The sequence below is a fragment of the Sander vitreus genome, chromosome 22, assembly GCF_031162955.1.
Source record: "Sander vitreus isolate 19-12246 chromosome 22, sanVit1, whole genome shotgun sequence".
Taxonomy (NCBI): Eukaryota; Metazoa; Chordata; class Actinopteri; order Perciformes; family Percidae; genus Sander; species Sander vitreus.
The window spans coordinates 255,337-273,241 of record NC_135876.1 but is presented as its reverse complement, the minus strand read 5'-3'; the positions used below and the strand labels follow the sequence as shown (position 1 = coordinate 273,241).

Below are 17,905 nucleotides of genomic sequence, written 5' to 3'. Positions count from 1 at the left end.
CATACTCTGCTTCTGACTGGCTAGTAGTCCTTACCTAGGTACTGTAAGGACACGCCCTCATACTCTGCTTCTGACTGGCTAGTAGTCCTTACCTAGGTACTGTAAGGACACGCCCTCATACTCTGCTTCTGACTGGCTAGTAGTCCTTACCTAGGTACTGTCAGGGCACGCCCTCATACTCTGCTTCTGACTGGCTAGTAGTCCTTACCTAGGTACTGTCAGGGCCCTCATACTTTGCTTCTGACTGCCTAGTAGTCCTTACCTAGGTACTGTCAGGGCACGCCCTCATACTCTGCTTCTGACTGGCTAGTAGTCCTTACCTAGCTACTGTCAGGGCACGCCCTCATACTCTACTGCTGACTCTAGTCCTTACCTAGGTACTGAGCATGTGCGACTCCCAACAAAGATGTTACAGCAGTGAGAAGTCTCACTCTGTAGCTAAAACAGAGAGCTCAACACACAGGGTGAAAAGAGGAGCTGCAGCAATGTGCAGTACAACAAAAATATGGTGTTTTTTGAAAATTAAACCATGTAAACCTATTCTGGTACAACCTCTAAATACAAGTATGAACCTGAAAATGAGCATAATATATGAGCACTTTAATATTTATAAGTTGGTGACTTTTGTTTCTAAAGCTTGGCAAAAAAGACTAGAAGGTTTATTTGGTTAGGGTATGTGGTTACTTTGGCATGGTCCTTTGTCCTAGGCAATGGTGTCTTGTAAGCCTGTGTGGGCTGTGCATATTTTATGAATGTTTAATTAATATTTTCTTTATCATTGTATCATGCATGCAGCATGAATAAAAAAATATTAATTTATTCATACAGTACAAGATACTGTGAGATTTTAGCTGTACATTTACATGAAAGGTTTACAGTGTGTAATTCCTGATGTTCAACATTACATTAGGCTTTACTAGTTGTTCCTTTTATTAATGCAGAACAAAGATTTGGAATAAATGTGATAACAACTCAGTTCTACATACATTAATATCTTAGTTGTTGTTTTTTTAGCCTATATTCCAAACCTATCTCATAATTACAAGATATCTGATAGGCTAAGAGCTTGTAAGTAATTTCAAGATCCTGATTGCGTAATTACAAGATAGAAATTCATAATTACAAGACAAGGTGTCTTCCATACATAGGTTCCTGCTGCACAAATGATTTAATGTAGACCTATGGTGTTTTATACATTTGCTTTGCCTGTATGTTTGTGTTGTCAAAGTAAAACAAAAAAAGCAAACTACTGGTTATGCAAAAAAAACAAAACACAGACGCTTCATTTCCAGATGAAAGCTGCTAACTCCGATCTTCCACACAGGACCTGAACGCAGCATGTGCTCAGACGACGGAGAGGTTGAACAGCATCAGCAGACAACAGCAGCATCAGTATGGGCAACTAGCAGCTGGTCTGCGTCTCCGCGCTAACAGGAAAGCTCGATGACAGGTTGGTAACATACCATCACACTCATACACTGTATGTTGTCTCACTGTGTACGTTTATCTGTGCGTGTGTCTGTGTCCGCGCGTCTATGGCAGAGCAGCAGCGGCAGTGTTGCAACGCTACAGGTGCACACACACGCACACACACATGCACGCACGCAGGCACGCACGCAGGCACGGCCTTGTCCTTCACACGAGCACTGTCTCTGCAGACGGAAGGGCATTAGAAGACGCGGGACAGATGTCCTCTGATCGGATTTCACCGCGCTGCTTCGGTAGATGATGATGATAGCTAGGACACCAACCCGCCTGTTTTTCAAAATGTGTTCTTACTGTCTACAGTTTGAAGTTTGACTGCTGCCTTTTGTGACCAAATGCAATATGTAAAGGTCGACTCTGGTGGGACTCGAACCCACAACCTTTAAATCACTTCTTTAGAGATTAGCTAGAACTAGAAGTCCAATGCGCTATCCATTGAACCACAGAGCCTCTGGGACTAATATACAACTGTCACAAAACAAAGCATAGAGGTATTAATTCAACATGTAATACTTTAATTATCACTGCTTTCTTAGTTCACCTCTAAGGTTTAAAGGACCAATATGTAATTTACTGTAGGCTATTAAATAGAAAAAAATGACCCAATATGTCATCAGATATTAAGGAAACATTCTAAGTTGAAATATTATCTAGTAGGGGTGGAACGGTACATGTATTCGTATTGAACCGAAATGGTACAGGCGTCACGGTTCAGTGCATGAATTTACACGGAGAATCCACGGTATAAAAATAAATAAAACTTGCGTGCAAATTAATTAATGTAATGCGGAATTACGGTTAGATACGCGGGTTCTTTAGGGACACCTAATCTGTAGCCCCGCCTTAGCTCTGAAGCTGATTGGCACGCTGCCTATGTACAAGGGGGTAAGCGTCTCCTCACAACCCGAACCTCCTATTGCGCCATTTTGATGCTAATAAGCACTCACCCCCCGTTAGCTGCCATTCATTCTGACGTCACTTTGACAGAGAATACCTTTACATCTGAAGCGTTTAAAGACTCTATTTGTCCGTTGTTTATTTCTAAAGAAACACGACAACGTATAAAAGGCTCCATTACCTTGTAGCTCACGTTATGGCTCCGTAGCAGACGTTTTTATAACAATAGGCTAACGATTGGGTCATAACCACGAGACTTCCTGTCTCATAGTAGAGGAGTTACCGTATAGTACAGGAGAAGCTCTCAGGCAGTTTGGACTTCCATTAGCTGTTTAAGTGTAATGACTAATGTTAACTATCATTTTAGTGATCAATAATTAGCCTGTGTCTATGTTATCTCCTTACATATACCTACGCTCTCCGTCTCTGCTAGATTGGGAATGATAGAGATTTCTCTTGGCACAGCTACCAGAAGACTTCCAACTTTCAGACAGGTTGCTCACGTCACATCTACGTCTTCAAGCTCAGTTGGAGGCTGCTCAGTAACGCTCAGCCAACACTAGAAAAGTGCTTCTAATATCCTTCACTGGTCTCCGTCCAGAAACACGGGGTCTGTTGGTCCATTCTTATATACTGTCTATGCCTATGTCGCCGATCTCTGCCTATGTATGCAGTTTTAATGAGTCAGAGATAGCAGCACTAAGGACGAGTATGGCGAGTGGTGGCGACCCACAAGAGTTAGAGGACCAGTCAGTTCCAGTAGTACAGGCGAGAGAGTGGTGGATAAGACTGCTGTTGTAGATTAGTGGTACTTTTCCAGCGTCGCGGCTCCGAACCGTAACATTAGTTGGGACAGACTTCTTTAGGCTAACTATATTAGCTTCAGCCAGGCAGGGAGCAGCTTTCTGCGGTGAAAAATGGCCGGGAGACGTCATGAGAAAGTTGCATTAATCAAGTCACTTAGTTCGTCTTTGCAGAGAACAGAGATGCTGTATTTTCAGTTTTGTAGCTGATTGTCTTATTTTGTTTACAAGTCACAGATGGAGTCTGGAGAAGATTTGGGGTACTTATTGTTTACATCTTACTTTACACACTTCAGGCTGTTGCAGCTAGCTCAGGGGACTGGATGACACTGGGTGGTACAGCCTGAGACAACTAGCTCAGGGGACTGGATGACACTGGGTGGTACAGCCTGAGACAACTAGCTCAGGGGACAGACTGTAGGAAACTAGGTGGTACAGCCTGAGACAGCTAGCTCAGGGGACAGACTGTAGGAAACTAGGTGGTACAGCCTGAGACAGCTAGCTCAGGGGACAGACTGGATGACACTAGGTGGTACAGCCTGAGACAGCTACTCAGGGGACAGACTGTAGGAAAGCTAGGTGGTACAGCCTGAGACAGCTAGCTCAGGGGACAGACTGGATGACACTAGGTGGTACAGCCTGAGACAGCTAGCTCAGGGGAGAGACTGGATGACACTAGGTGGTACAGCCTGAGACAGCTAGCTCAGGGGAGAGACTGGATGACACTAGGTGGTACAGCCTGAGACAGCTAGCTCAGGGGACAGACTGGATGACACTAGGTGGTACAGCCTGAGACAGCTAGCTCAGGGGAGAGACTGGATGACACTAGGTGGTACAGCCTGAGACAGCTAGCTCAGGGGACAGACTGTAGGAAACTAGGTGGTACAGCCTGAGACAGCTAGATCAGGGGAGAGACTGGATGACACTAGGTGGTACAGCCTGAGACAGCTAGATCAGGGGAGAGACTGGATGACACTAGGTGGTACAGCCTGAGACAGCAAGCTCAGGGGACAGACTGGATGACACTAGGTGGTACAGCCTGAGACAGCTAGCTCAGGGGACAGACTGGATGACACTAGGTGGTACAGCCTGAGACAGCTAGCTCAGGGGAGAGACTGGATGACACTAGGTGGTACAGCCTGAGACAGCTAGCTCAGGGGACAGACTGGATGACACTAGGTGGTACAGCCTGAGACAGCTAGCTCAGGGGACAGACTGGATGACACTAGGTGGTACAGCCTGAGACAGCTAGCTCAGGGGACAGACTGGATGACACTAGGTGGTACAGCCTGAGACAGCTAGCTCAGGGGACAGACTGGATGACACTAGGTGGTACAGCCTGAGACAGCTAGCTCAGGGGACAGACTGGATGACACTAGGTGGTACAGCCTGAGACAGCTAGCTCAGGGGACAGACTGGATGACACTAGGTGGTACAGCCTGAGACAGCTAGCTCAGGGGACAGACTGGATGACACTAGGTGGTACAGCCTGAGACAGCTAGCTCAGGGGACAGACTGGATGACACTAGGTGGTACAGCCTGAGACAGCTAGCTCAGGGGAGAGACTGGATGACACTAGATGGTACAGCCTGAGACAGCTAGCTCAGGGGAGAGACTGGATGACACTAGATGGTACAGCCTGAGACAGCTAGCTCAGGGGACAGACTGGATGACACTAGGTGGTACAGCCTGAGACAGCTAGCTCAGGGGACAGACTGGATGACACTAGGTGGTACAGCCTGAGACAGCTAGCTCAGGGGACAGACTGGATGACACTAGGTGGTACAGCCTGAGACAGCTAGCTCAGGGGACAGACTGGATGACACTAGGTGGTACAGCCTGAGACAGCTAGCTCAGGGGACAGACTGGATGACACTAGGTGGTACAGCCTGAGACAGCTAGCTCAGGGGACAGACTGGATGACACTAGGTGGTACAGCCTGAGACAGCTAGCTCAGGGGAGAGACTGGATGACACTAGGTGGTACAGCCTGAGACAGCTAGCTCAGGGGAGAGACTGGATGACACTAGGTGGTACAGCCTGAGACAGCTAGCTCAGGGGAGAGACTGGATGACACTAGGTGGTACAGCCTGAGACAGCTAGCTCAGGGGACAGACTGGATGACACTAGGTGGTACAGCCTGAGACAGCTAGCTCAGGGGAGAGACTGGATGACACTAGGTGGTACAGCCTGAGACAGCTAGCTCAGGGGACAGACTGGATGACACTAGGTGGTACAGCCTGAGACAGCTAGCTCAGGGGACAGACTGGATGACACTAGGTGGTACAGCCTGAGACAGCTAGCTCAGGGGAGAGACTGGATGACACTAGGTGGTACAGCCTGAGACAGCTAGCTCAGGGGAGAGACTGGATGACACTAGGTGGTACAGCCTGAGACAGCTAGCTCAGGGGAGAGACTGGATGACACTAGGTGGTACAGCCTGAGACATCAGTGTTTCCCAAACATAGATTAATGTGTGGCGGTGCGCCTCACTATCAACACCGTTGAACACATTGCGTTTCGTTATCATTTTTTTTTTTTAACGCCATTTAAAACACGTTCTTCTGCATTTCCTTTCCCTGCTCTCCTCCGTCTCTCTGTCACTTGAGTCTCGCTCACATACACACGCAGAGCTCCTCCCACCGTGTGGTGTTTGGTGTTTTTAGCCCCCAACGTCACCTTCCAGGCAGCGCGGCAATGGTTATGTCAAAGAAGTTATGTTAGTGTTAAGGTGAGGGTTAGCTGCCTCTTCTTTAGAGATTAACTAGAACTAGAAGTCCAACGACCACAATATGCCATTAGATGATAAGGAAATATGCTCAGTTGAAATACTATGTAAGTTGCTGGCTTTTGTGATCAAATGCAATATTTAAAGATCAAACCCACAACCTTTGAATCACTTCTTTAGAAGTTAGCGAAACCTAGAAGTCCAATGCACTATCCATTGTGCCACAGAGCCTCTGGGATTAATATTCAATTTTCACAAAAAACAAAGCATGAAAGGTGCCTTTTGTGATCAATTGCAATATCTAAAGGTCGACTCTGGTGGGACTCGAACCCAAAACCTTTGAATCACTTCTTTAGAGATTAGCTAGAACTAGAAGTCCAATGCGCTATCCATTGAACCACAGAGCCTCTGGGACTAATATACAACTGTCACAAAACAAAAAGCATGATGGTATTAATTCAACATGTAATACTTTAATTATCACTGCTTTCTTAGTTCAGCTTTAAGGTTTAAAGGACCAATATGTAATATATTTACTGTAGGCTTTTAAATAAAAAAAAATGACCCAATATGTCATCAGATATTAAGGAAACATGATAAAGTTAAATACTATCTAAGCAGCTGCATTTTGTGATCAATTATATATTAGGGAAACATGATTTAACCAATTGCAATTACTTTAAAATGTTTTACGTAAGTGTCCTCAAATGCTACCAACGCGCATTTTGCTAACACTGTAAACATTAGCACAAGCAGAGGTGAACACTAGTGGTTCGAATCTGTGCGGCAGAGGCCGAGACTAATGAGGGTGAAACTCAGAAAACACTGGATCCTACATTTCCCATAATGCAGCCAAAGGCATCTTTTCATTAGTCCCTCCATGCATGGTAAACATCAACAGCTTTCAAACTCCACACCTCCAGTTTCTGTTTCTGTTCTAAATGTGTAGTATCCCAGCTCAAGCTCAAGCTGAGATAACCCAAATGACATCACTATGACATCATCCCTGACTAAGTCTCGCTTTGCCAGACCTATCTCCACAGCGCTGTGGAGTAAGGTCTGGGCTGGCTACATCACAGATACATTCTGGGATAGGAGAAAAAAACGGTTCGGGTTGTTTGCATTTCTTTAAACCAATCCCAATCGTCTTGGGCGGGGCTAAGCTCCGGACGCAGCGACGGTGGCTCTGCGAAATAGTCTCAGGAAGGAACTTGTTTTGGTGGAAAATTTGCACCCTGCAAAAGAAAACTCCACATACAATATTAAATGAAGTTAACTGTTCACACAATACAGTACATTAAGCTATTTATTTAGATGGATACATGGTTAAACCTCATTATCTCTTACCAGTGTATCTCTGTGTGTACTTTGTCCACAGCAGTCCCACCAATCGGTTGCAAAACCCAGTCCCAGTTAGAGAGGAAATGCCCTAAACATGTTAGTTGTACATTTTTACAATCATTCCCCAAAAGAACCAAGCAGGGCTGCCTTTTTGAACTGTCCTAATCTTCTTCAAGACTTGCCGTTTTCAGCGTGTATCTTGCTATTTTGTTTTTTCGAGAACGGCAACGCACAGAGAGCGAAAGGTGAGGGGCAAAGGCTTTATCCTGGAAATGTACTTCCGTTGATCCAGACTGTTCTACCTGTAATAATTTGCAGGACGCCAAGAATAAATGCCCAATAAAACCAATTGTTGAATGGTCCTTTATTTATGCCCATCGTTTCCTTTCCCTCTTACCTCCCTTAGACTGAAATCCTCCTAAGCAGAAAACAGGGGGAAGAAGAAGTGACAGGGAGGAAGGATGGACTCCATCTCTATGCTGGGCGGCAGCAGGAGCCCTGTGTTCCTCACAGCCCCGTCCTCCCACCACCTCCGACACGCGCAGGCCTGTTTCCTGCCCAACGGCGCCAAGAGCGGAGTTGGAGACACAGGAACTGCCTGTCTGCCTGCCCGGCCCGCAGTTGCCATCCTGGGCTCAGGTGACTTCTCCAAGTGCTTGACCACCCGCCTTCTGCGCTGTGGCTTCCATGTGGTGGTCGGCAGCCGCCATCCCAAACTGGCAGCCCAGTCGTTTCCTCATGTGGTGGATGTGACCCATCATGAAGACGCTGTGGGGAAAGCCAGCGTTGTGTTCCTGGCGATCCGCCGTGAGCACTACTCTGTCCTGTGGGACCTCAAGCATCTACTGGAAGGTAGCTAACAACACACACACACAGACACACACACATACACAAACACACACACACACACACAAACACACAGACTGAGAACCAAGGGCGTAGGTTTAGTTTCAACATTTGTGGGGTACATTGGGGTCCTCCACAAAAAAAAAAGTGTGAGCGTCAAACACTTAATTTCCTGCATTCTTGTGAATTTGTATGCAACAATTTATGTTGCAAATGTCTTTATTTGGGTAAACTAAATTATTATTCTCCTGTGTTGTTCAAAACTTTCTGCAAATTCAAAACATCACCACGTGTTTCGGGATGTTTTTTTAGGAATCATGTACTGTACATCTCAACAACAGATCGGTTAGAGATTGAGACCTTGTTAATGCCAGAAGCTATCTTTATTTTGCACACTTCTGTTGTGTTCTTTAACCCCCCAATGTTGCAAAGTAGACAGTTCCTGTTTTCTGTACATGTTTTGAGCCCCCTGAAGTTATCTTTTACCTCTTTTGGGGAGTGGGTTGTCTGGTTCATTGGTTCATTGGTCGTTGGTTCATATTTCATGAGGGGGACAAATCTACCTCTTCTAAATATTGGGGGGGACATAGCCCCTGCATCCCCCCCGAAATCATGCTGAGAACACTCACTAAGAAGACTATCTCAACCCTTCTTTTTCACTTTTATACTGGTATACAAGTGATGACTCAAATGCATTGCATAACAAAACAGGAAAGCAATGGCTGACTGAAGGAAAGGTAGGTAGGTTTATGTGTGTAAAAGGGTAAAAAATGATGAAAGAGTTTTTTAAAAGGAAGACACAATGTAGTCCAACAGGCTAGTAGGCTGGTGAGCTCCTTGATAACAGTGAACCATGGCCTACACTATAATGAGTTTGCTCTATATTACGGGAAAGCTTCTGATCTTTTAAAGTCTATCTTACGGTAATACCCACATGCCATATGTACATTAAAAGGCCACTGTAATCATTCCTCCTGTCCACACTGACTGTGAAGAGATCCCTTTTCAGTAGAATACAATATAAGAAATGAGGGACAAAATCCACAGTCCATGTTCTCTGTAAAAAAAAATAAAAAAAATAACATCCTATAGTTTAGCTGAAGATCTTCAGCAGCCTCAGACAAATTACTGAGGATCTTCCAAAGCTGCATTGTTTTTTTTAAACAAAGTTGCTTCTTTATGGTTCCCCAGATAGTGTTTTGTAGCTGAGCTGCCGTAGAGGGATAGTTACACTAAGAGGGAGTAACACAAAAAGACTAACTCTGGAGGATACCCATTTAATTTATCTATCTCAGACTGCTGAAGCTTCATATGAGCTTCAGCTTTACTTTCAGATGCATTTCACGACAGCCAGAGTTTAGTATAAATGTAATCCATTTAACTACGGAAATGAATGTGTCTGGGGGTTTCTCTTGTTGTCCTGCAGGCAAGATCCTGGTGGATGTGAGTAACAACAGGAGGGTCAACCAGTATCCAGAGTCTAATGCCGAGTATCTGGCTTCACTGCTGCCAGACTCTATCGCGGTCAAAGGCTTCAACGTCATCTCAGCCTGGGCCATGCAGCAGAGCTACCCCAAAGACGCCAGCACACAGGTACAATCAGACATATAACCCAACAAACTTTACTCAAGGTCAACTTGCATGTAGTGATGGCCAAATGAAGCTTCATGAAGCATTGTCTTTACTTTATGAGCCCACTAGATGTCTCTCTCTGTTCAACAAAGCACACTGAAATGCCATTCCTTGAGCCTTTTTCTTTAAACCAAGAGCATCATCTAGTGGCCGCAACAAATACACCTAATGGTTCATAAAGCTCCATTTTGGACATCACTACTACAAGCTTTTTCTGGAGATTTGGCTTTTCACAATATTTCACCAGAAATGTTTGTTTGTTCAGTTGCCACGTATTAAAAAAAGCCACGCAATTACAGTAGCGCAAAATGTATGCGTCATATTGCATTTCTTTGCATTCAGTTGGTGATGGAGAAAATATGAGACTGTACACCGGGCTATTCGCAAGGCTGTTTTAATATCACTGAACTACTGATTGTGATCGCTGTAGCTCAGCAGGGTCTACTGGGAGGCTGAGTCTCTGAAGTGCTGGGCAGCTTGGTGGATCGCACTTCCAACACCCATGCTTCCTTCTAGGGAAGGGAAAAGCGATGCTTGGTCTGGTGCCTTTTTTATTGAGGCAAAAAGTCTCCTTTAGCGTCATATTTAAACATGCTTGGTCGGGACTCTTGGCGTCACTTTTTGACAGCTCTGGGTCGGGACGTACGTTTAACTGGCAGCACGCAACCGGTCCATTTTAGAGTCAAACGACGCACCAAATGCCCCCTTTTATGACAACAAACAAGAGCCAGATAAAGAAAACCTTGGTTAATGAAGAAAATTGATAACCACAGTCGAGCTAACCATTATCTCTGATTGGGAGCAAGCTAACGCTAAAAAAAGCCTGGCTATGTCAAACTTGCTTGTATTACACCCCTTTGGTTTATGCATTTTGCTTCAGTAAGTGGAAACAAATCAGTATTCATTGGCAGTCAATTTGAAGGCTACAAGACATCATGATTTGTTAGGATCTGTCTTTTCTTATAGTATGAAATGGCAGCCAGTCTCTGCAACTGGCTTGCTTGCTCTCTGAAACATTAATCCTGTTATAATTAAGGCACGGATTATAAAAAAACAAAAAAAAGCCTTCACATCCAAAGCAAATTAATTCCTATACAATGGAGCTCCTGAAATAATCCCCCAGCCAGCCAACTGTCCTTATCAGTGGTTTGGATTATAAAACTACAGGGCACAACGTCAGTTCTGCCATTACAAACCTTCTTAAAACTAAAAGGAAATGCATGAGTTTCACGGAGGACTCGTGCAATCAGGAATATAAAGGAATCTTATTACATAAAAGTTCAAATAAGTTCAGATGGCTGGAAAGTAAATGCATCATTGACAATCTGGCAACGGACTAGGGTAAAGGGGCTGGTAAAATGTACAGTATATTTTAGAAGCATGGTTTGATATTAAGCATATAAGCAGGGTGTAATTTGTGAAAAAAGCAGAGGGTGGGATGTGTTTTGATCATGTACAACAAAACATGCAAGAATTAAATCCCCCTTCCAATACCACCATGGATTTATTGCCACTTGGCTAGCCATGCCGAAACACTTATTTATGAACTTCAATATTCAATGGAACATAATCTCAAAATGAAATAGCACAACGTGGTGTCAACATAAAACACAGAGCTTTCATGCAGGTGAGTGGAGGTCACTTTGCGATGAAAACAAATACTTGTCGGGAGTGTTTTAAAGGTCCCATGGCATAAAAATGTCACTTTATGAGTTCCCCCAGCCTGCCAATGGTCCCCCAGTGGCTAGAAATAGTGATAGGTGTGAACCGAGCCCTGGGTATCCTGCTCTGTCTTTGAGAAAATGAAAGCTCAGATGGGCCGATCTGGAATCTTCCCTTTATGATGTCATAAGGGGAGAGGTTACCTCCCCTTTCTCTGCTTGGCCCGCCCAGAGAATTTGGCCCCCCCATGAGAAAGAGAGAGACATCATGGCTTGCAAACAAGCGAAGCATGGCAGTTGGTCAAGGCCACACCTCCACCCTCCACCTTGCCCCGCCCTGTCCTAAAGAAAGCTCATTGTGGGACTGTCTCGTAGTGGCTATTATTCTGCACCAAGGCTGAATTTCAGGAAAGAGACTTCAGATACAGTATTAGGGGAACACTAAGGTCTATATAAAAGAGACTTCAGATACAGTATTAGGGGAACACTAAGGTCTATATAAAAGAGACTTCAGATACAGTATTAGGGGACCACTAAGGCCTATATAAAAGAGACTTCAGATACAGTATTAGGGGACCACTGAGGACTATATAAAAGAGACTTCAGATACAGTATTAGGGGACTACTGAGGACTATATAAAAGAGACTTCAGATACAGTATTAGGAGACCACTAAGGTCTATATAAAAGAGACTTAAGATACAGTATTAGGGGACGACTAAGGCCTATATAAAAGAGACTTCAGATACAGTATTAGGGGACTACTGAGGACTATATAGAAGCATCCAAAAAGCAGCATGTCATAGGACCTTTAAACCAAACCACCATCTTTTTCCTAAACTTATCTAGTCGTTTTGGTGCCTAAACTTAACCGTCATCGCTGCATGATGCTTACTTTTTCTGTCTAAACGCCACTACCACGGCCCCTGAAAGCACTGTCATCTGGAGGTGCCTGTAGCCGGCTCACAGTCACCTATTGGCGGGGCGTAGACGAGAAAGAGGGAAATCCCACGCATCCTCCCCAGACTGGACTGGTACACAGAATTTTACCACTAGGTTTCGCAGCTTGGTTGTCTTCACTGTACGTCTAACCAATCTTCCTCTCTGTAATCCTGGCTCTGTGTAGGTGTACATCTGCAGTGACTCGGTGGAGGCTCGACAGCAGATTATGGAATTAGCCCGCCAGCTCAACTTCCTGCCGGTGGATATGGGCACCCTGTCCTCTTCGCGGGATATTGAGAACATTCCCATACGGTTATTTCCTGGCTGGAAGGGCCCCGTCCTTGCTGCTGTGGCCCTCTCCATCTTCTTTTTTGCTTACTCTTTTGTACGAGATATCATCCACCCATATGTGAAATATAAGCAGAGTGACTTCTACAAGATCCCAATAGAGATGGTGAACCGGACGCTGCCTACTGTTGCCATCACTCTCCTGGCCCTGGTGTACCTGGCAGGCCAGCTGGCAGCCGCCCACCAGCTCTACTTTGGTACCAAGTACAGGCATTTCCCACACTGGCTGGAGGGCTGGCTGCAGAGCCGCAAACAGCTGGGCCTCCTCAGCTTCTTCCTGGCTGCTGTGCATGTTCTCTACAGCCTCTGTCTGCCCATGAGGAGGTCTGAGAGGTACCTACTGCTCAACACTGCCTACCAGCAGGTTAGTGCCATGTCCACAGTCAGTGCGTTTACAAGCAGTATTCAGGTAAAGGCAATACCCTGGTTTCTCAAACGCCATGTAAACATCTTACCCTGGCTAAAATCGGAGTTCTCATACCCTGGTTAACAGACCAAGATAACTCCTTTTGCAGTCTATATCAACAACGTTTCATTTCGGGGATTGTTCAGGTTCCGCCGGAAATTCAGCATCCAGACAGCTAGCTAGACTATCTGTCCAATCTGAGTTTTCTGTTGCACGACTAAAACTACTTTTGAACGTCCACATGTTCCACCAAAACAAGTTCCTTCCTGAGACTATTTAGCAGAGGCACCGTTGCTCCGTCCTGCCCAGGATGATTGTGATTGGTCTAAAGAAATGCCAATAAACCAGAGTATGTTTTTCTCCCATCCCAGAATGCTGTGTGGACTAGCCAGACCCTCCTCCACAGCGCTGTGAAGGAAGGTCTGGCAATGCAAGACTTCTGGTTAACAGACCTAGATAACTCCTTTAGTAACCTGGGTATTTGTGCATGTTTACACCTTAGAGCTACTGTGTAGTTTCTGTCTCCCCCATGAGTAATTCTAATGTGCGTCCACATGGCGCGAGCCTACTTTGATCGCGCACCATCCCCACCTCTCAACTATCTTCACTCAAGCTTCTGTGCACGAAAGGTGCTGGACGACACCATTTTCTAAACATAGTCATACTCAGAAATCCAGAGAGTTGTGTGGAGCTGATAGTCTTAATTAGCTTTAAATCAACTTATTTGGCAATGGCTTGAATGTAACGGTCGTTCTCAGTCCCTCATTGCCCTGCTCTCTCTCTCTCTCTCTCTCTCTCTCTCTCTCTCTCTCTCTCTCTCTCTCTCTCTCTCTCTCTCTCTCTCTCTCTCTCTCTCTCTCCCTCTCTCGCTCTCTCTCTCTCTCTCTCTCTCTCTCTCTGTAATGTATTCTTTAAAATATTTTCAATAGATGAAAACAGTTACACTGTCATTTTGTGGGGAAAACTGCTTCCTGTATCTGTTTCAAATTAAAATGTCTGTAGACAGATTCAGGCTTTTATTATGAAACAGTAGCAGGAACTTGTGGAAAATGTAATGACTTGCACAGGTCTCATACCGTACTTCAAATGTAGCTATACTGCCATCCGGTGGCATTTGTCTGGTACTACAAATTACAGTTAGGCTGGTACATTAACACCCGACTGGAATAGGACAATGACTCTTTAAAGTGCCCATTTTATGAAAAAATCACTTTTTCTGGGATTTGTGGGGTTATTTTGTGTCTCTGGTGCTTCCACACACATACAAACTTGGAAAAAAAAACATCCATGCTGTTTTGAGTGAGATACAGTTTTCTGAATGTAACCTGCCTTCAGTCAGATTAATCTGGCCACTGTCATGAACCAGCTCAAATTCACTACAAAAGAACGGAGACCACACATAGTTAAGGATTAAATTAAAAACAATTTATTTAACCCAAATTAAATATTACTATAAAATAGGATAAAACATTATTTACGTATTTCAGTAGTATCAGTACTGTAGTGACTGCATGTGTGAAGGTGAGTGTGTGGAAAACCGTACCCAAAAGACAAACTGTAGCGACTTCTTTGCAACCTCCAAGCCTACCTCCAAGCCTACCTCTTAAGCCGCCGAGAGGCTGAGTCAGGGAACAATCACCTGTATGACGCGCCGTTAGAATAATTCAGATCCCCTCTGAGATATGCTTTCAACTTTTTATTGTTCGTTTGAAAGTCAGAAAAAAACATTAATTAATTAATTAATTATTAATTAATTAATAAACAAAATCCAATTGCCTGAAAAATTATGCAAAAAGGTGAACCTAAATGTGGAGAAACTTGCAGTCAACAGAAAATGCAAAAGCCCAAGCTCACCCCCTCTCTAGCCTCCGCCATGCAGGTGTCCAGGTGTATAAATAGACTGTTTATTGTGAGACCAACCCCCATGACGTCCTACGTTACGTAATAGGTGAAAACTATAAACCAAAAACAAACATAACATACATGGCTCCTATACAAACCAAACCCAACCGAAAACAAAACATGCTGGCTGTGTGGACAGACAGACAGACCTTAGCTGCATCTCATAACCCTTAAATTGCCTCCTCGAGTCCTCCACTTGCCTCCCTTCCTTGTGTCTTAGTCCCTCCCAGTGAGAAGGCACTGGAGAGACGCGAGGAAATCATGGGAGGAGAGAGGCAACGAGCAAATGTGTTTGAGAGGGATGAGACGTCCTTTCCTTCCTCCTCACATGAATACGTCAGCTGTTTGGGCGGAGTTAGCAACTCCTTCAGCTGCACTACTTCCGGGAAGTCAGCTCTCATGTATCCTCGCCTATAGCTCCTCGATGATCCCTCCTCGATGCTCGCTCCTCGGGGCAGAAATAAGAGCTTTGAAATAAGGGTTATGCGAAGCAGCCCTTGTGAACACCATGCATAAAACAACAAGTGAAAGATGATGATTGTGATGAATTGCATCTTGTGTTGGCAGGTCCATGCTAATGTGGAGAATGCGTGGAATGAGGAGGAGGTGTGGAGGGTGGAGATGTACATTTCCTTTGGGATCATGAGTCTTGGGCTCCTGTCGCTGCTGGCCATCACCTCCATTCCCTCGGTCCACAGCACGCTCAACTGGAGGGAGTTCAGCTTCATACAGGTACAAACTTATTACCATGGGCGTAGGAAGCAAAAGCAAATGTGGGTGGGTCCTCCCTTGCTAGTAGCACCTTGGCTTTAATATCAACACATGGCACTGGTACAACTAGCCTCTGTTTTTGACCAGGATTCAAAGAGCTGAACACACATGTTAACATTATTGAAGCTAGCTAGCTAGCCTAGCAAAACACGTCAGATAACTGTTAACGTTAGGGTTCTCAAGCCTCATGCATTGACCGTGAGACACACGCTCACACGCCACACCTTGTATTTCACACGCTGAGAAGGCAGCACACACATGCCAGCTCGACGCACACATCAGGCCACTTACGTAGGCTACGGCGAAAGCTCTGCGTGGAGCCTGCGCAGAACTGTAAAACAAGCTTAACTAAGTACATTTACTCAAGTACTGTCCTTAAGTCCAAATGTTGAGGTACTTGTACTTCACTCAAGTCTTTTCTTTCCATGCCACTTTCTACTTCTACTCCGCTACGTTTCAGAGAGAAATATTGTACTTTTAGCTTTAGTTACTAGTTACTTTAGTTACTCCTCTACATTCATCTGTTCCAGCTTTAGTTACTAGTTACTTTACACATTAAGATTTCTGCACACAAAACACATGTAGTTTATAAAATACAGTTTTATTTAAAATAAACTATAACGGCCTACAAGTCCAGCTGAAATGATTATATGATTGAACACTTAGTCGATTGACAGAACTGTTTGGATCGTTTCCAGTTTCTAAAATGTGAGAGAATATTCTGCATTGGGTACTTTTACTTTAAGTACATTTTTCCTGATGATACTTACAGACTTCTACTTAAGTAACATTTTAACTGCAGGGCTTCTACTTGTGACAGAGTATTTTTACAGTGTGGTATTAGCACTTTTACTTAAGTAAAGGATCTGAGTACTTCTTCCACCGCTGCTGACATGGCTCGCTGGCTTCCCTCTCTTTGCTGTATGATCGCAGCAGTTATATTACTGTATGTACCATCATGAGTCTTCCTGTCTCTGCTCCAGTCCACGCTGGGCTACATCGCTCTGCTCATCGCTACCATCCACGGCCTGTTGTTTGGCTGGAAGCGAGCCTTTGAGGAGGAAGCCTACCGTTTCTACCTACCCCCCAGCTTTGTGGTGGCCCTGGCCCTGCCCGTGTGTGTCATCCTGGGGAAGGTGCTGATGCTGCTCCCCTGTGTGGCCCGCAAGCTGCACCAGATCCGCCGGGGCGTGGACAGCAGTCACTACCGGTGCCAGCGCCTGGAGCCAGTGGGCTCGGCTGCCCACGTTTCACCAGAGAGAGTCACCATCATGTGATCGCTGCAGCACAGAGCTGTCATATACTGCCATTAGCTGTTTTATTGAAGCAAATGAACACTATTTATTCTCATGGTTCTCAATGAAATGGCATATTACCCGTACTTTGTTACTGTGAACAGTTTTTGCTAACGTGTGAATTGGGTACTTATTAGCTGTTACCATAACTACTGACCTTGTATGCCTATTATGTTACAGTTTGTCCACCTAAAATGGAATATTCTTATCTTTCCTTCCTAAGCTCTGGACACAGGGCAGGACTCAGCAGAATAGTGTTAGGAAGGAACTTGTTTTGGTGGAACATTTGCATCCCGCAAAAAAAAAAAAACACCACATGCAATATTAAATGAAGTAAACTGTTGACACAATACAGTAATGTGAGCTATTGAAATTAGCTGATACATGGTTAAACCTCATTAGTTCTTACCAGTGTATCTCTGTGTGTACTTCGTCCACAGCAGTCCCACCAATCAGTCCCAAAACCTCCCAGTTAGAGAGGAAATGATCTAAACATATTCTTTGTAAATCTTTACAATCATTCCCAGAAAGAACCGAGCAGGCCTGCCTTGTTGCACGGCCCAAATTTTCTTCAAAACTTGACATTTTCAGCGTATAGCTCGCTAGCTCGATGGGATTTTGAGAACGGCAACACACACAGAGAGCGGAAGCGGAGGGGCAAGACTCATTCTTTACCAATACTTTGTTCCTGTCTTTGTGTTCTGATGTGAAAGAGGATGGAGACTATAGAGACAGAGCCCGTCCCGTCCCCACCGAGGGGGGGACAACTCTCCATTGACTTGTATTACTGGAAGGTTTCCACCTCGTCAATTTTGTCTGCTAGAAAACAACAGAAAAATGCCTAAAAGCT

The 17,905-nt window shown here is 44.8% G+C and overlaps 1 protein-coding gene across 4 annotated transcripts in view; it reads left to right on the top strand.

The window, feature by feature from the left end:
- Positions 1–17,905, top strand: part of steap2 (STEAP family member 2, metalloreductase) — a 19,978-nt gene extending 2,073 nt beyond the window's left edge. For all 4 annotated transcript variants that reach the window (XM_078280742.1, XM_078280739.1, XM_078280741.1 and 1 more), the window contains exons 3-8: positions 1,325–1,450; positions 7,660–8,105; positions 9,526–9,692; positions 12,518–13,045; positions 15,557–15,721; positions 16,744–17,905. In XM_078280742.1, the coding sequence (XP_078136868.1) occupies positions 7,715–8,105; positions 9,526–9,692; positions 12,518–13,045; positions 15,557–15,721; positions 16,744–17,037 (1,545 nt within the window). In that variant the 5' untranslated portion in view covers positions 1,325–1,450; positions 7,660–7,714 and the 3' untranslated portion in view covers positions 17,038–17,905. The remainder of the gene's footprint in view (positions 1–1,324; positions 1,451–7,659; positions 8,106–9,525; positions 9,693–12,517; positions 13,046–15,556; positions 15,722–16,743) is intronic.